General features: G+C 48.0%; 10 protein-coding genes across 10 annotated transcripts; 3 read left to right on the forward strand and 7 right to left on the reverse strand.

The window, feature by feature from the left end:
- Nucleotides 1-3,798: 3,798 nt before the first annotated feature.
- DFJ58DRAFT_893324 (uncharacterized protein) lies at nucleotides 3,799-4,204 on the forward strand (the record flags this gene model as incomplete). Its single annotated transcript, XM_041394802.1, has 2 exons — nucleotides 3,799-3,948; nucleotides 4,041-4,204. The coding sequence occupies 2 exons, from the start codon at nucleotides 3,799-3,801 to the stop codon at nucleotides 4,170-4,172; spliced, it is 282 nt and encodes a 93-aa protein (XP_041241198.1). The 3' UTR covers nucleotides 4,173-4,204.
- Nucleotides 4,205-5,487: 1,283 nt separating this feature from the next.
- DFJ58DRAFT_730707 (HSP20-like chaperone) lies at nucleotides 5,488-5,961 on the forward strand (the record flags this gene model as incomplete). The annotated part of the gene is made up of 3 exons (XM_041385935.1): nucleotides 5,488-5,522; nucleotides 5,578-5,797; nucleotides 5,863-5,961. The coding sequence occupies 3 exons, from the start codon at nucleotides 5,488-5,490 to the stop codon at nucleotides 5,959-5,961; spliced, it is 354 nt and encodes a 117-aa protein (XP_041241199.1).
- A 190-nt stretch (nucleotides 5,962-6,151) lies between these two features.
- DFJ58DRAFT_893326 (uncharacterized protein) lies at nucleotides 6,152-7,409 on the reverse strand (the record flags this gene model as incomplete). Its single annotated transcript, XM_041394803.1, has 6 exons — nucleotides 6,152-6,313; nucleotides 6,339-6,454; nucleotides 6,546-6,599; nucleotides 6,725-6,977; nucleotides 7,208-7,247; nucleotides 7,348-7,409. The coding sequence occupies 6 exons, from the start codon at nucleotides 7,407-7,409 to the stop codon at nucleotides 6,152-6,154; spliced, it is 687 nt and encodes a 228-aa protein (XP_041241200.1).
- A 113-nt stretch (nucleotides 7,410-7,522) lies between these two features.
- On the reverse strand, nucleotides 7,523-8,141 carry DFJ58DRAFT_686730 (uncharacterized protein; the record flags this gene model as incomplete). Its single annotated transcript, XM_041383314.1, has 2 exons — nucleotides 7,949-8,141; nucleotides 7,523-7,884 (listed from the first exon to the last, which is right to left on the reverse strand). A coding segment is annotated over exon 2 (198 nt), but the record flags the coding sequence as incomplete, so codon positions are not given.
- Nucleotides 8,142-10,560: 2,419 nt separating this feature from the next.
- DFJ58DRAFT_664141 (uncharacterized protein) lies at nucleotides 10,561-11,826 on the reverse strand (the record flags this gene model as incomplete). The annotated part of the gene is made up of 6 exons (XM_041382411.1): nucleotides 10,561-10,785; nucleotides 10,847-11,166; nucleotides 11,216-11,294; nucleotides 11,352-11,388; nucleotides 11,435-11,690; nucleotides 11,745-11,826. The coding sequence occupies 6 exons, from the start codon at nucleotides 11,824-11,826 to the stop codon at nucleotides 10,561-10,563; spliced, it is 999 nt and encodes a 332-aa protein (XP_041241202.1).
- Nucleotides 11,827-13,739: 1,913 nt separating this feature from the next.
- On the reverse strand, nucleotides 13,740-14,142 carry DFJ58DRAFT_800048 (uncharacterized protein). Its single transcript, XM_041390793.1, has one exon. The coding sequence runs from the start codon at nucleotides 14,132-14,134 to the stop codon at nucleotides 13,919-13,921; it is 216 nt and encodes a 71-aa protein (XP_041241203.1). The 5' UTR covers nucleotides 14,135-14,142; the 3' UTR covers nucleotides 13,740-13,918.
- A 3,371-nt stretch (nucleotides 14,143-17,513) lies between these two features.
- On the forward strand, nucleotides 17,514-18,592 carry DFJ58DRAFT_664164 (uncharacterized protein; the record flags this gene model as incomplete). The annotated part of the gene is made up of 5 exons (XM_041382415.1): nucleotides 17,514-17,931; nucleotides 17,988-18,040; nucleotides 18,092-18,130; nucleotides 18,182-18,222; nucleotides 18,277-18,592. Coding segments are annotated over 5 exons (867 nt in total), but the record flags the coding sequence as incomplete, so codon positions are not given.
- Nucleotides 18,593-19,126: 534 nt separating this feature from the next.
- Nucleotides 19,127-19,902, reverse strand: DFJ58DRAFT_664148 (uncharacterized protein; the record flags this gene model as incomplete). Its single annotated transcript, XM_041382413.1, has 6 exons — nucleotides 19,127-19,220; nucleotides 19,278-19,343; nucleotides 19,392-19,469; nucleotides 19,534-19,724; nucleotides 19,774-19,811; nucleotides 19,872-19,902. Coding segments are annotated over 6 exons (498 nt in total), but the record flags the coding sequence as incomplete, so codon positions are not given.
- Nucleotides 19,842-20,972, reverse strand: DFJ58DRAFT_502923 (uncharacterized protein). The gene is made up of 4 exons (XM_041380717.1): nucleotides 20,751-20,972; nucleotides 20,421-20,676; nucleotides 20,124-20,329; nucleotides 19,842-20,066 (listed from the first exon to the last, which is right to left on the reverse strand). Exons 1-4 carry the CDS (start codon nucleotides 20,864-20,866, stop codon nucleotides 19,955-19,957), a joined length of 690 nt encoding a protein of 229 aa, XP_041241206.1. The 5' UTR covers nucleotides 20,867-20,972; the 3' UTR covers nucleotides 19,842-19,954.
- Nucleotides 20,973-21,170: 198 nt separating this feature from the next.
- Nucleotides 21,171-21,773, reverse strand: DFJ58DRAFT_664162 (uncharacterized protein; the record flags this gene model as incomplete). Its single annotated transcript, XM_041382414.1, has 3 exons — nucleotides 21,171-21,318; nucleotides 21,370-21,470; nucleotides 21,528-21,773. 3 exons carry the CDS (start codon nucleotides 21,771-21,773, stop codon nucleotides 21,171-21,173), a joined length of 495 nt encoding a protein of 164 aa, XP_041241207.1.
- Between the last annotated feature and the right edge of the window lie 806 nt (nucleotides 21,774-22,579).

Raw genomic sequence — 22,579 nt, forward strand, 5'->3', positions numbered from 1 at the left:
TGCTGGGGACCTGGACACTGCAGAAGAGTTACTCGCCCAAGAGATATACACTGACCCCAATGACTATACTTCTTATGCCCATCGCTCATTCATTCAGGCTCGAAAACACGCCTGGGATCTCGCCCTTGATGATGCGATCAAGGTGAGTTATACTGACCCATCATGACTCTCTTACTAAAGGCTTGCTTTCATCCGTGACATAGTCCATAAGCATTCAACCCTCATTGACAGGCTACATCTCCAAGGGCATCGCCCTTTGCGGAAAAGGCCACATCCGGGACGCCAGGATAGCATTCGACGTCGCATCCATGTTCACGAACAAAGATTCAGAAAACAACCATTTTCTTATCTTGATCAAGGTAACTCCAATTTGTCTCGCACATTCTTTGCTTCATTGCGTGTTTCAGGCCATCACCCTGTTCAACGCAGATCAACACGAGGAAGCAATGTTGCTCATCAAAGAGCTGGCTGCTGCTTGTCCGAATACTGATCCTCACGTGCGTCGAGTCGTGGAAGTAAGTGTCATGCGACTATGCTTGGTCATTGACGCTGATCTTTGCAACTCGCTCATTAGACATATCTACGCGTTCAGCTCGGAATCGATTGCCTCGGATGGCGCGCGTCATGACGAAGCCGTTGGCCACTTCACTGCCGCTGTCAACTCAGTCGCTCTCTCATCGAAAACCATTCATTTGATATACGAGGACTTGACCACGGTGCGTCAAGATGATGCATACATAATACTTTTTATAACTGAGGGCTTTTGTTCAGCTGTTCGGCTGGGATCTCGAGTCTTGGTGTCTCATTACCCATCAGAGATGGTGCCAGACATTCCTTTCGGCAGGTAAACCTGATGAAGCCCTCGAAGCACACAAATCATGATGGGCGCTATCGACGAATCTGCAAAGGCCAGCTGCCTGGATTGGTCCAACGGCAAGTCCGGAGTCCATGATAACATCTAGACTGCAATCCTCACCCATATTTCACTCAGCTTTCAAGCAAGAATGCAGCGCGCCCTATACTGCCGGTGGAGATGCCGCCCTCACTGCGAGGGATTATGACAAGGCCATTGACCTGTACTCGGCCGCGATCAACCTGAATCCTGCGTCTGATACTCTCTTTGCAAATCGTAGTAAGGCAAAGTTGGATAAGATGCTATGGATGGAAGCACTTCTCGATGCGCAGAAGGTGCGTTGGCATCTATCATTTCATAATACATGCTCATTGCGGCGATACATAGGTCATTGAACTGGACTCTTTATCTTATCTTGGATACAATCTGAAGCACGCAGCGCTTCATGGTGCACAACGTTATGATGAAGCGATCCTGACCTTCGAGACGATGCTGTCCAAATTGGATGATGCACCCCGACGTTCAGACACGAAGTAAGCCTTTGAATAACATATTTGTCAACATGTTTAATTCTTTCTCCAGAGCTACGCCAGCAGTATCTCAGACCTTCTGAAGTAGAACATGCTATTCGACGGGTCGTTGTTACCCAAGTCGACAATGCTCCGCTCCGCGTACTCGACACCACCACCGGTCTCTTATGCGATCGAGAGGCGCAGATAAGCGCCTTCACAATGAGCATAGAATATAAGGAGCTTGTGTCGTCAACAATCACGCGTCTAGACTTCCCCATGAAGCACATCGAAGAGGTGGTGATGACGTACTTCCAGTATGCCACGCTATCACACAGGTGGGAAGGGAAGGAGCCGTTGTTGCAGGATATTCAGGGCAAGAGCGTGTATGACTCGGAGTTGGATCCGGTTGGTGGCATGACAAAGTTGCGGTCCTTCTGCAACACTGCCCGTGATGCGGGATATAATTGGGCATGGAGCGATACATGCTGCATCGATAAGAGCAACAACGTCGAACTCCAAGAATCGGTTAACTCCATGTTCGTCTGGTATCTCCACTCCGCGCTCACGATCATCTACCTGTCGGACGTTCCGCCTTCGTCAAAGCTTGGCGCACTGGCAAAGAGCGCTTGGAACACGCGCGGATGGACGGTTCAAGAATTCATCGCTCCCAAAGTCATTCTGTTTTATCAGAACAATTGGACCCTTTATCTTAATGATCGCACTCCCAACCACAAAGAGTCCGTCGCAATCATGCAGGAGTTGAAGGATGCGACAGGCATAGACCCACCAGCCGTTGCAGCCTTCTGTCCCAGCATGAGTGGCGCCAGAGAGAAACTCCATTGGGCATCAACCCGCGTTACCACGCGTCAGGAAGACATTGCATACTCGTTGTTTGGTATCTTTGGTGTCCGCCTGACTGTAGATTATGGCGAGAAGCAGGACAAGGCTCTCGGGCGGCTCCTGCAGGAAATCGTGGCTCGGTCGGGTGACATCACTGGCCTCGATTGGGTCGGAAAACCATCAGAGTTCAATAGCTGTCTACCAGCCTCCATCACTTCATACGAAGCTCCACCATGCAAGCTACCACCCCTACTCGAAAATGAAATTCAGTCATCGGTTTCATTGCTGCGAAAGGCGGTGACTGTGATTTCGCTTCGAACCTTTATACCCGACTTTGCGACGTGAGCGCCCCTCGCTTCGCAGCACAGAGACTGCATCTGCCTTGCATTGCATTCAATGTCAGGGAAATCAGACGGATGCGTGCTAGTCCAGCCCCGCAATCTTATTTCACGTATGCAGTGAAGGCAGACGGGCTTCGCGACTTGACTGTCACCACCGAAGAGACCCTGATTCAGTTCTGGCCGGCAAGACCCACTGAGCGAAAATTTGTGCTTGTCCGTCCCTGGGATCGGTCTCTCCTCGAGCTACCTGACTTTGCAGAACCGCCTGAATTTGTGGAACCGTATGACTTTGGGAACGATACGGAGAGCGAGGAAGATTGTTGGAGGCTGTCCTCTTCTCTGTCAAATGTCTGGTCCAGTGATTATCCTGTAAATCAGGAGATGGTTGACCTAGAATCCCGAGCATTGCGGTTGCTTGTTCACCTTGGACAGCCTTTCGGCGCATTTTTGCTTGCGCAGCAGCGCAGTGGAGAATACAAGAGGATTGCATCGGACCATGATATCATTGGACGGGTCGACGACGTAGTTTCTGTTGGAGACTCGATGGACATCAGGACCATAGAAATATTGTAGTCGTATGTTTTTTTTTTCAAAGTCTATGGATTTCTGAACGGTTTGCATTCATACTTTAAGAATGGTACTCGTACAGTATACGTATCATATATGCATGTGTATCAGACTAAAGTCTCGTCACTTGCCTATTTCCATTTCTTACAACTTGAACAGGTTCGTCATATCTGAGAAACGCGACCTTTGGTTTATGATGTTAGAGACGAGCAGCAGAACTTCGACGGCGAACGAGACTAGCTAAGCGCAGCAACAAGTCCAAATTGCCTTTTTCATGGGATACACCCTAGCTATGGGTTATGTATATCCATTAATGTGGTGGGTCTGCAGATGGGCCCGTTGTATGCATCACGGATGTGTATATAACTGCTCGTCAGAGTTGCTCAGACTTCAGTGCTCAGCAAACACATTCAACCTCAGGCCTCGACGTTCAACGTTCGACCATAAAAGCACTTCTCTCAACATCTAGTACCATTTCTTCACCTAATCATGTCTCTAGTGCTCTACGATCCCTTCACCGAGTTTGATTCGACGATGCTTTCAATGCTCGTTTCCGTCCCCTTTCTACCGCCGAGGGCAATCCTGCCTTGACTCGTCGACGTGATCAGGCGTTTCCCAGGTTAGCATAATATTGCCTCCAATGTATTAAACACTCAAAAGTAGCGCTGAACCGCACCAACACAGAATGGACCTGCACGAGAACGCCGAGACCAAGACAGTGACCGCGACGTTCGGACCTCTTGGTATCAACCAACAGGATGTCAACGTCAAAGTTTATGGAAACCGTCTGACCATATCCGGGGAGTCGAAACGCTCAGACAAGGGCGGCTATGCGGTGCAGGAGCGCTCGTATGGCAAGTTCTCCAGGACCCTTCAGATTCCTCAGGGAATCAAGCCAAGGACACTAACAATCTAAATTCTGTGCAGCGATTTGGTGCTTACGGTCATCATATCGTCCAGGCTGAGGATGTCCATGCAAAGATGGAGGATGGATTGCTCACTGTGCGTTTCCCGAAGGCTGGACCGGATCAGCAACCCCAGCAGGTTGCAATCGCGTGAAGACGCGGTAGTATCTGCCTGGTCTTCGTTTCCTGTCAAGGTGGAAAAGGAATCTGAGGCTCTGAAACAATAATGTATTTGTACGATGGTGAATACTAGTACCGGACCCGCCTGATATTTTTTTGAATCAAAGCTTTCTTTGAATTATAAGCTGCAAATTGGCAATTAGGCCCGTGGATGTACGCCATAGAAAACAGATGAGCTTAGGCGTTCTACACAGTTTTAGCCTACTACTTGGCACAAGTGTGGGTGGGCAATTAGCCAGTACTTGTGAGCTTTGTTCAGACCCAAGTGTCAAGTATATCAGGCATATCTTGCTAGTTGACACATGCACACGCTCCTGTAAAGTAAGTCAAGTCATAGTGGATCCCGCGTTGGAGTCTGCCACGAGCTTAGCGTGATACTCACGAACACCAAGGATCAAGCTAAGCGTGGCCCAGCACAAACATCTGGACGAGGAAGAATATTTGACAAGGATAAATCTGAGTTCCTATAGACCGTATAAATGATAAATTATGCTCGAATGCAGAGGTCAGCAACAGATCGACATACCGTTGAGATTGTTGGAGAAAAACAACCGAGGTGGAAAGAAGAAGTGGTAACAAACCCAGCGTGCGCAACTCGGATTCGCGAAACTTCAGCGCAAAAAAAGTCTGTCAAATTCACATTATAAGCTTACCTTGCAAAGTAAAGCACGCGAGTTTTATCAAAACAGCGAAATGATCCCTGATAATTCAGCCTGAGAAACACAGCACAATGGTCTCCCATGCGGTGGTGAGCGCCCAAGTCACGGCAACCCCCTGTGGAGGTGGGCTTTCAGGTAGGTTACTACCTACAATGAGACCTGCCCTGAAAAAAGACCTTTGATACGTTTCCCAAGTGGTACCAAGGGTGTGAGGCCCTAGCCCCAGGCAATGTCATCAAGTATAGTCTTCGATCCTGCCAGTTCGGAATGCCGTGAGGATGTTCGGACTTTTTTCCGAGGTAGTTGAGGGAACCGAGCTAGCTCGGAGTCATAACAGGGTGCTACAAACTCGTGGTTTAAACGTTTACTGATGGGCCGCCCTTTACTCTGCACACCGGCTCTTTCTTACTGTATCTCATCTCTAGACTCCTCTCTTAGGTATCGTCAATGACATAGCGGTTTTTTTATACACGCTGAGACTTGTCTCTTAGCTTCTACTTCTAACAGTTTGAACCCTGCCAGATGTTTCGTTTTACCCCCCATTATTTTTCAAGATTTGTTAAGTCAGTGACCGCGTCAAGGCTCTTCAGACCGCGTCCCTCTTTTATCACCAACTCGGAGGGCAATACCATGTTGGCTGGTCGCCGTGGTCAGGCATTTCCCAGGTAAGTACAATCGTATTGCCTCCAACGTATTAAACACTTAATCGCACCAACACAGAATGGACCTGCATGAGAACGCCGAGACCAAGACAGTGACCGCGACATTCGAACTTCCTGGTATCAAACAACAGGATGTCAACATCGAGGTCCACGGAAACTCCCTGACCATATCCGGGGAGTCGAAACGCTCGGAGAATCATGACAAGGGCAGCTATACGGTGCAGGAGCGCTCGTATGGCAAGTTCTCCAGGACTCTTCAGATTCCTCAGGGAATCAAGGTGAGTACACTAACAATCTAAATTTTGTGTAGCGATTTGGTACTTACGGTCATCGTATCGTCCAGGTCCAGGATGTCGACGCAAAGATGAAGAATGGATTGCTCACTGTATGTTTCCCGAAGGCTAGACCAGGCCAGCAATCCCAGCGGGTTACGATCACGTGAAGAGAGGCGAAGACGTGGTAGGATTCAAATCTGTTCATTCACCCCATGTAAGTGTTGCATACATACCTTTTGCCAAGGCATAATTCTATTCAATAACTCAATTTCATTTGTAGACATTTCCGATCTTCCCTGTGCTCATCTGCGTGCTCCAATACGGGTGCCTGCTTCTGGCGCTCGCATTGGAGACCGCTTATTTAGAGCGTCTCATTTTTTTTTTGCCAGCTGCAAGTAATTTGTATCTTGACCCCGCTCCACTACTGTCATACTCTAAGAACTGAACGTCGGCGATACCGGCGCTCGAGAGTGCTCCTCGTGTGCCTGTATCTGGCCGCCATCCTCGAGCATGGCAGGCCTTGAAACATCTTGTAAGTACTTACTGACATATTCTCGGTCCCTCTATCGAAGTACGGTGGTTCAGCTTGTACATTATCGTTGAGAATAAGTGGACTTACTCCAGTGCCCTGCACGCCCTCGAAATTTTTTACTGCTAGTGCTGGTGGGGACTGTCAGGATAATTGTGGTTCACTCTAGGGACTCGCGTCATAGACGAAGAGTAACTTTAAGGTGCAAAGAGATATGAGTACATTGTGAAGCTGATAGCAGTAGCACAAAGTATCCACCGTAGCCCAGTTGATCACCTATTGAAAAATTCGTAGAGGGTGAAGTATCAAGAAAGTATTTTCACACTAAATTACAAAGTGGACGGATGGAATAACGGTAACATATTCCACTCGCCACTTATCTATTTCTGCTAACTGCCCACCTGTCATTTTACTACAGACAGTAAGGCTCTCTAGTGGACACTTTGATCGTGCGAGGAACATCTTGAATGCCTCATGAGGCCATCCCGACACACCCCAAATAGCAAGCGTGTGCAGATTAGGGAGTGAAAGAGCATTAAGCAGGTCAGACAATTTAAGCGCGTGCGCCATATGTGTGTAAGTTATGTCTAAGGATTGAAGTTCGCTGTGCGTGAATGGCTCCAGGGCCTGGTCGAGGTCGAAACGTATCCAAGTCTTTAACAAGGAGAGGTTGGGAGCTAGCTGGAGCAAGTGGAGAATAACGTCCCACCGGCTTGCATTTCGATCACAACATTTGTCAGGTGAGCCCATACAGGATTGAAAAAAGATAGATGCTCAGGGGTGAACCAAAACCCGTTTACACGAAGACTGGACAGAGTGACCGACAGTTGCGAGATATTGTGTGCAATGACTCTGATAGGTTCCACGTCCCCAAAATCACGCACGGATATGGATAGCTCCTCAAGTGCCTGAAAGTCCAATAACCTAAGTTTAGGCATGTCGAAGCCATCGAACAATTTGACAGAGAGAGACAAGATTTGATTGATGTATGGTTGAAGAAGGCTTCCTAATGTAGCCCACTCACTTGTGAAGCCAGGCCACCACAGTACCAACGAGAATGGACATCCGCCGGAACGCTTGAGCCATAAGCCATAGAAGGGGACTCGCCGCTCCCAGTCTTCACGGTCAAGTTCCACAAACAGACTGCACCATAAAGAGGGCATGCCTATGACAACATCCCTCCATTATCAGCATATTGTGATCAACAGCAGGGGGGCCTCCAGCTTTGGTATATACGACAAGCCATCGAATTCGAATTCCAGAAGGCAGTGGTGAAGATTTTGAGATAAAATTGCCGTTGGAAGGCTCCAGACAGTTGATACAAGTCTCTTGTGAAAATTAATGGACTGCGTGATCTTGTCCTTCTTTTTTATGAGTTGCTGGTGAATATTTTGCATATTATCCGTGACTGTTTCCAGGTCTGAGATCTCATGTGAAACTGCATCCAAACGCTGCTGGTGTTCAGTAATAATGGCGGTGATGAGGCTCTGGTCGTTGATGTCCTTGACATAATGGTTGGTACTGGAGAATTGAAATACTGGGTTTCGAGGTCTGGCATCTGCTAGTGGTCAGAAAACACTGTCAGCTATGCAATCAGCACGGATAGCCTTGCAGCACAGACGTACAATCACTCGTGAGTGCGCCAGCTGCAGTGAATGATTATTGTTCAGAGTGAAGTGTTTCAAACTTCAGCAATTACTATGACAGTTTGCATTGCACCAATAATATTCGAGGCCGGCAAGAGATTGACTTTTGAATTGAGTGTCTGCATGTCGAATTGCTAATGCGAATGTCGAGAAAAGGAGACCTGACTCGGACATGAGACTTTGACTATGTAGGATATTAGTAATTTAGCACGGTGCCGGAAATCGGAGCGGCCTACGGATGTTTCCGGCACCATGGGCCATGCCATCTTGTTCTTCCTCAATCCACTTGATATCTCCTCGACGACGAGCTCGAACTCGTTCACTAATATTCTCGCTCCGGATTTACTTTCTTTTGTACTCACCCGCCTCTCCCTTCCATATATTACTCCTCTACATCTCGCACGTCTAATTTGTTTTTTTCGTTCTCACTCATCTACACTTCGTAGCAAAGTCGTATCTAATCTTAGTTGAATATAGTTCAATTTACGTCCTTTTCCAAGCCTGACACGACCGAATTCGCGATCAGTTGTTCCGCCCACCCAGCGGCTCCAGCTGCTCGCGTCCCACCCCGAGCTTCGCTCGGTCCAGCCCAACCACCCTAAGGTCGTGTCGACAGCCAGTGGCCTTGAGCACAGACAATACTGGACGTAAGTTGGTTACCTGAAACCCGATCAAACCACAGTCAGCTTGCGCTTAGCGCTCGTGAGCTTCCATCCTATGGGTTTGAATCAAGTACGTCCTCATCTGCTCCCTCCCTGCTTACGCTTCTCTATTAGTATCAGCTTTTACGTGCATTATCGATGAATTTGAGTCCCATCACCGGACTAGTAGGGTTCTTTCGACCTCCAGCAGATGGCAATCGCTTAGAGGACAGCATCACTTCTCCCATTACAACGAGATTCCGGACTCGAGGAGTGATACAGATTGAGTCTGTACCTTGCCTCAGAGGCCTTTAGGTGATTACCATGGGGTACGGTCCTTTCACTTTGATATTATCCACGGATCCTAATCAAAACGAATCCACCATCTTCTCCTCATTACGAGCGTTTCGAGGATTGCCAACATCATATAGTAAAGCAGGCTACAGGTCACGTCGTTTGGACTCAGTGTGTATATTGAGTGACAACCACGTCATCTTCTGCCCCACGCTAGCATCAAACCTAAGATAGACCTTGTCGTGTCTACAATAATGCAGTGGATTCACATCGTGCCGTCACGACAGCTTAGCGTTACATGTCAATGAGTCCACGATGTGCCTCGCCTCGGCGATATCGACCCTCAAGGGCAGAAGATGATCACTTAGGGTACGTGTCTTCCGACACTATCAATGTCGTCAACTGTCTAATGATCCTGCTCGAAATGAGTCTAGCATATTCTCCGATAACGAAAATCACGGCAGACCAGAGTGACATGGTTCGATTTTCATCGAGTCACAAGGTCAACTCCACGTCAACTCTTAGCTTGTCAATGTTTCACGGTCCAGGGTGGATATCAACGTCAAAATCGGCCTCTTCTGCTCATTGCCCCTGGGATCACCTCCACCATCGCTAATGTTTCTCATTTTCTAGACTGCAATCTGGGGGTATTTGACCTGCAATTAAATTTAAGGCGAGCCACTTACGTATTGGCGTCATCTATCACTAATTCATACAGCCTTGTTTAGAATATTAGAGATCTTACAATTCACTGACAAGCGTATCATGCTGCCCGCTGACGAATTTGGCATGATGTATAAAATTTTATCGAAATGCAATCGAAAAGGGCACCTGCGACGCAGCGTGCACAGTTGACCGTCTAGCAGGTCTCCTAATCACTTCCACCATCTATCCTCGTCCCCAAGAATTCACTTTCTGTATTACCGAGCTCTGTTTCGCTCAATTTGAATTTCCAATACATCAACATTTCACCTTTCTGGATCAGCGTCGTGGCGCGCGAAAAGGCTGAGTCAAGCGCTTCGGCAAAACGGAGAGATGGAGAACGAGAAGTGATATTGGACCAACCGGTGGCTGTGCACTTCTTTGGACGAGGGAAAAGTGCATAGTATCGCCAGGATGCACTTTGAGAAGGTAAGTCGCCGCGTTGTGATACCTACTGACTAATTAAATAAGATACAGGCAGGAATAGGGCGATTCCTCTTCAATGATCGCAGCTGAAGCTGCCAGTTGGTTCAATATTGTATGGGCTTGAAGATGACACTCGCAATGACTTCACGGAGCCGACCGTTACCAGGAGTGCGATTAGGTTAGCTGAAGAATATGCCAGCGAGGAGCGAGGAACCCATGGTTAAATATAGACAACCCCGGGCAAGTCATCGTTCCCGGATGCGAATGGCACGTCTCACCACCTGTTAGGTCATATGTTGTAAATCACAATACTCGGACTATATTGTAGAGAAAATAATACTTACCATCCAAGAATTAAGATTTGCCCCTTGGTCCAAGACTGTTTCCTCGTGATCGCGCAATGTTGATAATATGTCCAAAACTCGTCCTGTTTCACACAAAGACAACCTTCAGCAGGCTAGAGGGCAAATAAACAAGATTCTATTCAGGTATAAATCAAATATAAAGTTAAACCAACGTTACAAGATGTTATGCTATACACACGTCTACTTCTGCCGCCTTCGCAGAAGCAGAATACGTCTGAACAATGTTCTGCTCTGGCGTAGTTTCTTGTTCATCGGTTTGTTCCTCTGTTGTGTCTACCGTGCGTGAGAATGCTATAGTTGTAGGTGGTGCAGCAGTTCGGCTCAACCAATTTTCTGTATATGCCCGCCCCGTTGCAACACGAAGAATGATAAACAGTTGCGAGATGCCCTGGTTCAAAAATACAAAACTAGGATCAGGGACACAGGTAACACGGGGTTTATCTGCTTACCTGTACTTGGGTAATAGACAGGAAGCATAGAGTAGTGATGCCGTTTAAATGCAGAGCAAATGCAACTATGAAGATAATTGCGAAGATGGAGTATCCCATGGCGGACTCGACGATCATGACAACGACGGTATCATAGAGACTGGAATCATATTGTGCCGCGATCCGCCTCATCTTGTTTCGCATGTCGAGTAAGATATACACCACAAGAATGGTATAAATCACATTGAGTCCCACTTGGATGCAGAGGTAGGCGGGTTCGACGTCGATATCATAGAATGCTGTTCCGGCACTCGCCTCCATCTGGATACGAATAGACAGTCCTGCTCAAGATGTTAGTGACTATTGTAGCTGGTAAATAAAGGAATTCACCGATCATGGCAAGAAAGAGTGTGATCATCGGGATTGTCACACGTTTTGCCCAATTCCATAACGCAAAACACCGGTGAAGCTATGTGTATAAGGCATCAGACTCGCATCAGCCCATATGGCAAACTATTCGGCTCACAAGCAGAGCTTGCATTAACCACTCTCCGATGTGGCCACTAGACGAGGCGTTAGTGCTAGAGGCCTGGGTGGAGACGTGCTTACGATGAAAGTGCCAGAACGTTGATACGATAAGCCATTTCGTTCTCGATTAGCGCGAGCGGACCACCAGGCGCATCACGAAGGTCTATCCAAATCATCTCCGTATATTTCGCGTTCGCAGCAACGCTTATCGTTATCAATGCGAACGTGACAACAACGTATAGAAGAAGTGCAAGACGATGACCTCGAATCTTTCCCTCATGTCGAGGCCGCCTCATGAGAGCAATGCAGGATTGTACTGTAAGGAGAAAGAATACGCCTATTATGATATATGAGTCTAATTTCGAATTGTGCCAGTCGACAGAAAACACACCGTAGGATACACACCCTAACAACATTCCAGCGAGACGAGATCGTTCGATCCACAGATTTGTGTCTGGAGTGTAGGACGACATGAACCGAAATTTGGTCACTAAGAGGTGAGGGGAGGTTAGGAGATACACAGACAGGTGGGTGGACTGGCGAGAAAGTTATAGTCCTAAATACCAATATATACATGCAGAGCATATTCTTTATTTTCGTCGCTAGAAGCAATATAACATCATATATTACGACGTGGTGGCCCCGCGATTAACTGGACTGATAAGTGAACATAACCAAAGAGACAGAAACCTGACGTACATATATAGGTTGGGAATATGACCCTGGCCCAGTGTTTGTGGCATTTGACAGCAGTTGACCGAGATGCCCGAATGTACTGTACAGTGTGCGGTAGCCAGCAGTCATAGTATCTCTCAGCGTAAGTGCACATTATCAGGCTGGCACCACTTCAATATTTGCAACAGCGGTCAGTAGGACTGACTTAGAGACCCTTGAATGTGAGTGAAAGGTATCACTCCGCCCCTCAGATCTGATACGACACACCCTTCCTAGATGAGTCCTAGAAAGGACTAAGTTATGTACCGTGTGTTGCTATCATAGCTGTGCAAATATAACGGACCTTCACAGGGCTGCCAGGGCACCGATGCGGCTGCATCATATAACATTTGACAGCATCGCAGATACGGTGGGTCACCAATTGTGTACACTACTGCAACGGCTGCTGGAAGCTGCTGCAGTTAGACGTGCCAGTGATCCCATAGTAGCACTGGTACGAAGTTGGTGCAATATTATATCGTCTCGATGCACTGGTACATTGCCAGGCAATCCCTAGGAGCGTAAGTTATATGCCGTCACGACCCAAAACAAGCTGCAATGAAGCTTTAAGCTTAAGTTTGATAACAGCTGAAGCATAATTTTCACTCACGCTAGGCGTGAACATTGTGACGCGTGGGAGGAAAATGATAGGACTGCTCTAGACTCTCCCACAGAATAACGCCGCTCGATCTCATGCGGCAAGTCCCTGACTCCGGCTCGCTTGCACTTTTCTTTCTAATAGGGCGAGGTACCTCACTTTAGATTCAGACTATATTGTCAGTCTACTGGGTGTCACTTGATGGAACTGAGAATATTCTCGCAATCTAAGAAATACTGAATTTCAACTCATCCAGAACCCGGACTAATACACTGATCTGCTCTTTGTCAGTAGGTACATTATGGCAGGCATCTTGGGCTTACTGTTTGATGATCCCGTTTGACCCACGGCATATTCTCTTCTCCACTCCATAACCTCTTGTTTATTCATTCGTACCACATTTCCAGCGACATCGTCTGCGTTCGACGTGATTCCTACAAAGCATTTGGTGGCGAGTGTACCAATGGATGTTCCCGAAAGAATGTGTACCCCAAGTGATGGGGCACCCACGGGCATGTCCGTAATGAAATTGTACGTTTTACTAAACCGCCCTGTAGGTGAGACGAAGAGATGTGATTGACCCAGTGGGTCACTTGGAGTTGCGAGATGTCGGTCGCTGTCTCCATGTGCCGTCCCGGAGTTGGACTGACACCACGTGCGGAGTTCTCGTGCTACTGAGAGTCATATTGCAATGTTTTAAGACTGCAAGTATTGCCGCTGCACGCCGAAAGGGTCAGGTACGAGTCCCGTTTAGGATAGGCTCAGCGTCGGTTAGCGTGTTTGGCTCCCAAACGACATTGACGTTTTGGAATTGAGCATCCCTTCAATGAGTGGCGACAAAGGTGACAATACGATATGGTACACAGTCACAGAATCAGGGCAGACGTTGTTATAGCCAGGGTCTTGGCTGCTGGGGATAAAACAAACATTCGATTGGAAGTATTACTGAGGCAACATTGACGAGGCGGGGGGACCAGCAGGGAGCGAGGAAAGGTTGCCGCAGAGCATAACGAGAGAAGGTGGGTGGAAGTGTTGAAACAGATTTGTGCGATGGAAGGAGTGGGCAAGAAGTTAAGCGAGCGGGGGTTGAGACGGATCACGCGATTAGAACTAGAGATTGGCAAATGGGGCAAACGGCGTTATCCAAGAACTATACAGCAGAGAAGGATAAAGTTAAGGTTGCAAGAGGCGGTAGAGACGTAAGGAGCCCAGAAAGTTGACCAGTCGTTCAACGCAGAAAACTTATAGATTTACTAGACTGGCCAACCATTGAAGGATCTTTCGTCCATGTGATGATTGAATATCGCAGTACAGACTTGCCGAGCTGCGGGTTTTTGTTGTTGTTTTCCTACGGTAGTGACTCGCACTAGTGATGTCCGCCGACGCCAGGTCCAGGAGAGTCTGAGGACGACCGTGACGAGCACGTCTGCCATTAAGAGTCCCCCACCCGTTCTCTCACTTTTCCCCATAACGCCCGTCTGATTTCGTAACCAGTGGGAAGCCCTTCATACTCTCTTGCGCTCCTGTCAAACTCAGGCTATGCCCAGTAACTTGAAGATGTCGATGAAGTACCGCGAGCAAAATGACACATGGTTTGCGTAGTTGTTAACAAGTCTAGTAACAACCACTAAAGTGCGCCTCGTCATTTGGACGAGTCTATTGAAGTAAGTTCAACCCAATACTATTATAGCTGGTACTGTACCAGTGTGAAGCTCCACCTTCACACCAGTTACGACTCGCTGCAGGACTTGGAACATTACCAGTTAAAGTCGTGCCTTAGTAACTGACAGACGTGCGGCGTCTTCTGCTCGTACCCCGTCGGCCACATAATATCTAGCTACCACGTTCCTGCGAGGTACTGACAGCCGCATCTTTTATTTCCCTCTTAGTCTCCCCTATACAAATCATAGACACATGGCAATAGTCGCGCGTTCCCTCTTATCTTCCTCGAGGCCTCTTCTTTTTTTATCTAGAGCTTCGTGTCTATCTCCGCGATCACTAATCGATTAAACAGTTACGCTTTTTCACGGAATTTGGATTGATTACTAGGTCGTAGGCTTCTTCGAGGGACTTTATACCAAGACTGCCTACCGTGCTATCTATTCTCGCGGTTATAGCCTGCATTGACCCCAAAGATCATCGACATCTTCGGTCAAATTCTAGAAGCGTTGATTTGCGCACACAGAATCATGCTTCGGTCCGATTCCAAGGGCATTGCATAACGAACTTGGTTCATGAGGCTTCAATGCAACAAACAAGATCTGGATAAATGGCACGTTTGGTCGTTATTTTCACATGCGAAATCCCTCATATAGCACTCCTTCTTTCTATCCTTGCGCAAGCCTCTCTCGCTCTCTGTACCACAATACAGCTTATCTTACCTACCTTCTGTCTTAGATCGAATGTTCGCTTGTATCTCGTGTCCATCATGGACCATGAACATGAAAAATCAAACCCCGTGCGATGTGGTCCAGGAAGTGGACAAGGGGTGCTCATCTACATGTAAGCCCTTTTCAATGGTTTCATTTATCGGCGCTCAAATTACTCTAGACGCTACTATCTCCCCTCCCCCTTCTGAGCAAGCGTTTATTCCGGGCGGCTCAAATGTGACTGCATGTACATGGTAGGCTCTCACTGCCCATACGCGACTTAGTAAATAACGATGTCTGATAAACAGCTCCTGGGCGAGTTACAACTTGTTTAGCGCCTGTATGTTCTGTGCTTCTTCGTCACCTTCACTAGTGAGGTAAGTTTTCCAAGGTCATCAGATATATATATATGAGCCAACATAGTACAGTTGGGACGAGTGGACAGCCAATTGCTCTACAAACCTAACGTCGACATCAACGTGAGTTTCTACCAGTATGTCCCCTGATAAACTGATCTGACGGATCTGTCAAAGATACTTCCCTTCGTATGCGGGAGTAACGCTACCTTCCAATACCTCGATACCTTGTTACGCGGGCTACAATCGTACGTCCGGAAACCACTGATCACTAAGCCACCCTTTCATGGGAACTCTCCCGCAGCTCGAAGCTGGCCGAATGGGACATTTAGCGCAGTGGCTGCATCTGATATTGCCGCCATATGTATGTTCACTTTGGTGAACCCGCGAACACATACTGACTTCGATAAGCACACTCCGATTTGACTGGAGCCGCTAGTTCTTGCACTTCATCATCAAGCTCTCATAAAACTCCAGTGGGTGCGATTGTTGGCGGAGTCGTTGGGGGTGCCCTTCTGCTACTGCTGGTCTGTGGTTATGTCCTGTTCGTCACACATCGCAGGCGCAGAAGGGCAAAAGCCTCCCCTGAAATTACTCTGTCGAACAGCCCACACTTCGACGATAAGTCAGCGAAAGACGTGTATCTGTCTCCTCCGAGTCCACACGATTCGTTTTCTTCACCAGCATTGGCTGTTGATTCTGGCGGGAAGCTCACGTGGGCGGGAATTGCAGACGCGCGTCCGGTCGCAACATCGGCTCCTGAATCAGCAATCGACGATACTCCAGCAGATGGTCTTTGTAGTGCCTCTGTCCCTGGTTCGCACAAAGCGCCACAAGGACAGACCGCTGGGGTACACGTTTTGGATGGGCGCCCAATCACAGGTCAAAATGCTCAAGCGATTGGCGTTCACGCGGGAGCAGATCACACTGGAATGGCGATATCTGAACTGCGTACTCCTGTGCGAGAACGGCCTACCGCAGTGGGGTTTGTGCAGGGACATGGGAACACGGTTCCAACTCTAGGACGAGCGATCGAAAGTGCTCCCTTGGAAGTAGAACATAATAATGTCGCAATTCCTCATGCACACCGTTCATCACAGGAGCTGATCGGCGGAGTGATACCTAGAGAAGAACCTCTCGTCATAGCTCCAGCATTAGACCTGGAGGTTGCCGAAGGCATCAGGTCCATCCCCGATTCTTACGGCACACTGCCAGCACAATCCCGCTGGGGTAAACATTCTGGAGGGGTACCCAGTCCCGAGTCGGCAAGATGTGCAAGCAATTAATGTTCACGAGGATGCACATCACGTTGAGACGGAGATCTCTGACCTATGCTGTCCCCCGCAAGAGCGGTCTACCGCGATGGAGTTTATACAAGGACATGAGATGGCAGTTCCGACGTTTGAACTAGCGATCGAAAGCGCTCCCTCGGTGGCAGATGTCACAATGTCTCATGGGTACCATCCATCGGGGGAACTAATTTCCAGAGCAGAACCTAGAGAGGAGCTTCTGACTATAGCTCCAGCGTTAGATCCGGGGATTGTCGAACATGAAGGGGAGTGCCTCAGTGATGACAGGGAGCTTGAATCCGCCTCTGTAAGTATTATCAATCCTTCTCGATGTCTTGGACGACATCATCCACCGCCCCCAGATCAGCGACGTTGCCACCGAGGCCACCCAACCCGAGGCTGAACAAGTCGGAAATCTCCTAGCAATGCTTTACGTCGAAGAGAGCCCGTCCACTGCCGTTGTTCATGATGATTCTGCAAATCTCCGAACTGTATCTCAAGCAGAAGCAGAGGCTGTACAAGCTCTCCTAGTTTCAGACACACGTGACAGGGTGATAATGCCCATGGCCCGGAGATCGTCTCACCCATATATAGAGACAAGGAAAGCACCCGTATCTGAGGACCTGGTAAGTCCTCTTTGGTATGCTGAAAAGAATACGGTGTCATTGAGTGTCGTTCGATGTCGTACATAGGTCAAGCGCGTGGTATACACGTACCTGATGGATCCTGCAACAAAGCAGAATGCACATACTTCGCGTACACATGGCTTGAAGCTGTGAGTGATGCTTCGTCTGTTTTCCCATAGATCGAGACTGTTTATAACTTTTGTACAGCGACTTGCTGTTCATCCTGGATCTCACTGGCAGTCAACAACCATACATAGACTCAGTCAAATCATCTATTAATTATATCTGCGCGGAGATACTGGGATCAGATCATGTGAATTCAGCTCAGCCAGGCGATCTTCGCGTCGCATTTATTGGGTTCCGCGATCATCCACCCCAGGAAGATTCTTTCGTCACCCGGGAATGGGACTTTGTGTCGGATATCACCCGAATCCACGCAAACTTGAGGAGTCTTCCTGGTGCTGATGGTGGTGGAGATGGACCAGAAGCTGTAACGGCAGCTCTAGCTCGAGCTTTAACGATGAGGTGGAGGAATGATTGCAACAGGGTCGCTGTGTTAATATCGGATGCTCCGCCCCACGGTATTGGATCTCAGGGCGATTACTGGCCCTACGGTGTACCAGGTGGTGAGAACTCGTTGCCGTCCGTTGTGATGAGCTCCCTGAGTTCTGAACGAATGCAGTTCCGGACCCTCTTGATCTGGCGAGAGAGATGCTCCAGAAGAAGATCACTTTAGTGCGTATTTCTCACTCCAACACATTCTATTTGTCGACATGCATCTTTTAGCACTTCGTCGCTTGCGAACCAAGCTTGAGTCGCTTTCATGTAAGAACATATTAAGGTCCAAAATAGATGTGATCATTCAATCTTACCTAGAATGCGCTTGATTTTTACCGTGGTCTGACCCGCATAACGGCGTAAGTCTCTTACAGAGGCAGATGATCAGTTTGACTGACATTGATTTACTCAAGGGGTATTGTAGTCCCACTGCTTGACGCCAGGGTTATGTCAACCTGCATCATCGGCTCTGCTCTCGAAAGCCTTGCGATTCAGGATCTCATAAACGAATACAGGGAAACCCTCAAGGAGTTGGTTTCTTCACGAGATCCCTCGTTGGTGGTGAAATACCTCCATGCCCTAATGCGCGTCAGAGGCCGGACAGCCGACCAGTTGATTATGGAGAATATTTATGCCATGTCTGATGATAGGAAGGAAAATGTAGAAATCTGGTCGTCAGCTCGCAGCCTCGCTGATGCGAAGGCTCGATTGGAGGTAAGCTTGTGTTGATTCACTGGGCTGGGATTTGTGTATTCACAATATTCGTGTTAGTCCTACTACTAGGTGGATGGGTGTACATGAGAGAGCAGTGCTAGGCGTGAAGTTGTGTAAGATACGTTTTGAAGTAGGCCGCGATCTTGATACGTACTTGGCTAAAATTCTTGATGCAAAAACATGCAGATTGTGACATACTTCTAATTTCAATGACGAGGAGTCTTGCGAAGATTAGAAAATAGGCCTGAACAAGCAAATTAGGTACGGGTGACCTGGATCGAGAGAACCGGGAGAAATAGATTGGTAATTAGGTGGGGCGCCCACGAAGGAGGAATAGGGGCACTGGATATCAGCTATGAATTTCAGTAATCGAAAGATCATAGCCATATAAACGGCAATGCATGGCGTAGATGAAGAACTACAGGTAATACAATTGTCAGCAAGGGGATCGTCAATAGAGTATGCAGTACATAGAACAGGGATGAAACTAATGATGAGGTTTCGCGCTCGTGGTGATCTAACCACAGCAGTGGGGGACAACCTGCCCGTTCAAGCAATCTGTGGCCCGTGTACTCCGTCACCTCGACCTGATGCGAGAATGTCGCGGGTGTGTACGACAAAGATTGCGAAAGTTACAAGAACCCTAACAAGAATATGAACAAGGAAGCATTATTAATAGACATGTATCAACGATACATACAAAATAACCCAGGCAAAGACATCTAGCGCGATCAGTTGACCGCAATACACGGAAAGGCTTTGGGCACTAAAAAGATACAAGGAGAACGATGAGTAATAGAGAGAATGTACCAACTTGCGATTCAGTTGACCACCGAGAGCTGCAGTTATACTTGCAGCGCCCGCGGTCCAGAAGACCCATGTTAGACACAGGCTATATATATAACGAGTTGGTTCGAGTCAGCAAGTTTAACTCGCTCCAAATGAGGTCTACGTACAAGAAGATATGAGAAGCCATACTACCCAAGACACTGTCTGGAGGAGGAAAGAAGAAAAACATGCGGTAACTAGAGAATATGATCGTCCATGTTGAAGTGAACAATAGAAAATGAGTGCAGTCTCGTCCAGCTAGACTGAAGTAGTTATCGTGCACGTCAAATTGTGACGTGAGCCAGGCTGAGATAGCAAACTGTCACAAGGGGTCATTATTTCGCCATTAAAATAAAACGTGCATATACCTCGATGATACCGAAGAAAGTAATCAGCAAGAAGACAACTGAAATACAGAATACAGCCGACTGAGTAAAGCACGACGGTACAGAGGACGGAGACTCACTATTGTGTCCCCTTCGTATGTGAGTATCCAAATCCACTGTGCGGTGTAACTGGACTGGCTGAGGGATGGTGGGATTGTTGGTACTAGGGTGTCGAGGTTGGGTATTTACAAGGATTTCCAGCTGGGATTGCAATTGCGACAGCTACGAGGACGCAACGTAAGTCAAATATAAATGCCGCCGAAGCAAATGACCACCTTTCTGTGGAGAACTAATTTTAGAATATGTTCGTTCGCTTGTAAGCGGAGACTCACAGAGCATGTTCATTCTCTAATTTCTGAATCCTAGAAAGCAGACCTTCTTCAACTACGCGAGATGTTTTCGAGTCGAGGTCTGCATAAAGTTTGCAAGTGCGAAGCTTGTCACGAAGGCGACGACATTCTGCTTTTTCGCGCTCGCTCTGATCTTGAAGAACTTTGATTCGCTGGAGAGAAGCCACGGCAGCTCGAAGTAGTTTATGCTGAAAGTACCACATGTGAGAAATTGATGTATTAGTAGCAAGCACCAGTATACGTCGCGTTGACGGTGCGCGCACGATGCAAAAGACTCACAGAATTGGGAATATCCGAATGAGATTTCAGCCATTCCTGCACCTCGGCGACTACTTTGACAACTTCTGCATTGGGTGTGTCTTCGCCCGAGACTAGAGACATGCGGTGAAGGAGATTAGCATGCTGATCGTCGATAGTATCCTGTTCAGCAACGTCTCGTTTGGATGGATTTGCGATGTAGAGTTTCTTGACACTATCTGACCGGAAAGGTTCGCGGCAGAGGGGACATGCACTTAGGGACAAGGAACGAAGGCATCTGGGATTGAAGATTCACATATGAGGGGAGAGACATGAGTACTGGGCGGAACCTGACAGGGAGCAGGAACGCACGCGAGACAGAATATATGACCACAGGCGATTGCATGTGGAGAATGAGCAGGTCCTGAGGAGATGGAATAGGGATCAAGGCAGACATCACAGCAACTTGCAGGATGGACAACAAGCATACCTAGCTCACAAGAAAACTGCACTACTTACCGCTCCTTCCCGCCACTGCTTGACGTACTGTGAGGCGTTGAGGAGGTGTGGACTTTAATTATCAGAACCAGTGCAAAGTTCAAACCCAGCACAACGTTGTACCCCTCACGCGGCTGGCCTGGGACTGTGCGAAAGTCACTCGACTGTGCCACTTATGCATTAATCCGATCTATCACAGGTTTCCAAAGTCTGTGAATGAACATCCACAATGTAGTGCATGCAGTCATTACTGATACAAATGTCAAAGAACTCCTACTCATGTTATCGGTAGGTTTACTCCCGCTCTTCTTGGCCAACTGGACGAGGTGTCGCGAAGTGAATCGGCGGCACTTTGTCCACCGAGGTAAGATGGAGGCTGGTGATGCGACGAGGGTCATCATTTTCATCCGCCTGAACGTTAGAGTCTTCTAGGCGTTCTACCCTAGAGTTAAAATATGAGGAACAGCAGCATTACAATGAATTTATATCATACTTTGCACTGAAGTTGATGTGAGTGAGACGGTGAGCAGGAGCAGCGCGAACGCGGAACATCATGCTACGAGTGATGATCAAAGTTCCGGCAACCACTGAGGGCTATCAATAAGTGAAAATCAGAATAGTGATACCATAAGGTTGGGCATGGAAACTCACTTCGTCCGGACTATTACCTGTGGAGATCACGTTCTCCCAAGAGAGTGCAACTCCTCTAGTAGCGGCTTTGCGCGATGAGACGCTGTCCCTCAAAGCATCAAGTGTCGAAGGTGCATGGTTCACGCGAACCTCGCAGGAAGGGGAGAATGCAGTGTCGAAGGCGTTGGCAAATACCTCGTCCTCTCGCGCTTCATAGAGGGCACCGAGGTGAGATTGCGTCCAAGATATGAAGTCGGGCTTAGACATGTATGGTGATTGTTGTGAATTTGAACCCAACACTACGCGGCTGTTGTGGTACAAAGCACGATTGTGGAAGAGATTGGCTGCAGCTGCTGCAAGAGTCGAGCGCGTGGAAATCTGAAGAATTTGACCTAAGATGATGATGAAGCAGGTACAAAATCTGATCATGTTCTCACTGCTCGGATCGCTCAGGAGTCAGAGGTCAATTGGGGCCCCATCTGCATTAGCGGCCGCATCATGCATGCATGTGTCATGTCAATGAAGTACTAGAAGCAGCTCCTTTCCAAAAGTGGCTCCTTCGCAGTGCGCACTGTGTCTCCTTTTGTTTACTGAACCATTCTTTCCCCTTTTCCGATATTCTTCCCATGGTAGTCGGCAATACGATGAGTTGAAGCCGGATTTTCATTACATGATCATTTCGACCTGAACTTTGTCCCGAAACTCCGGATCCCACTGGCAACCTGAGCACGTGCCGCTTGTTCCTCATGCTCGTGTGCACGTTCGATCAGAACCATCCCTTTCTTCGTCACGCTCTCACCAGCCATCGATGTGTTCGCACACTGAACGTACCCAAGACCTGTTCTCCCCCTTTTGGGGAGAAGATAGAGGGGAGGCGGCTCATTCTTCTTCACTATGTGGCAGACTCGTGCTGGTAGAGAGTAGAAGGCTTCGTGGACAGAGTCTTCAAAGGGAGGTGTTCGGTTAATCGAGGGCTTATCGTAGTAGCAAATGCCATCGGAGCTGAGCGAAGGGTAATAGCGTTGTGATAGGTGTGCTGGAAATTTGAGGATGGACTGTTTTGGTCAGTGTTT

This window comes from Suillus subalutaceus (assembly GCF_016647625.1).
Source record: "Suillus subalutaceus strain FC151 chromosome Unknown DFJ58scaffold_93, whole genome shotgun sequence".
In the NCBI taxonomy this organism is placed as follows: Eukaryota; Fungi; Basidiomycota; class Agaricomycetes; order Boletales; family Suillaceae; genus Suillus; species Suillus subalutaceus.

What these genes read in the sequence shown, in the direction of transcription:
- DFJ58DRAFT_800048 (XM_041390793.1), bottom strand. Translation starts at nt 14,134, where the DNA reads ATGGGGAAAAGTGAGAGAACGGGTGGGGGACTCTTAATGGCAGACGTG.
- DFJ58DRAFT_502923 (XM_041380717.1), bottom strand. Translation starts at nt 20,866, where the DNA reads ATGCTTGTTGTCCATCCTGCAAGTTGCTGTGATGTCTGCCTTGATCCC. An exon ending in GGTCATATATTCTGTCTCGC is followed by an intron (nt 20,677 to 20,750) that starts GTGCGTTCCTGC and finishes CTTCAATCCCAG; the next exon opens with ATGCCTTCGTTCCTTGTCCC. An exon ending in ATTCGGATATTCCCAATTCT is followed by an intron (nt 20,330 to 20,420) that starts GTGAGTCTTTTG and finishes TGGTACTTTCAG; the next exon opens with CATAAACTACTTCGAGCTGC.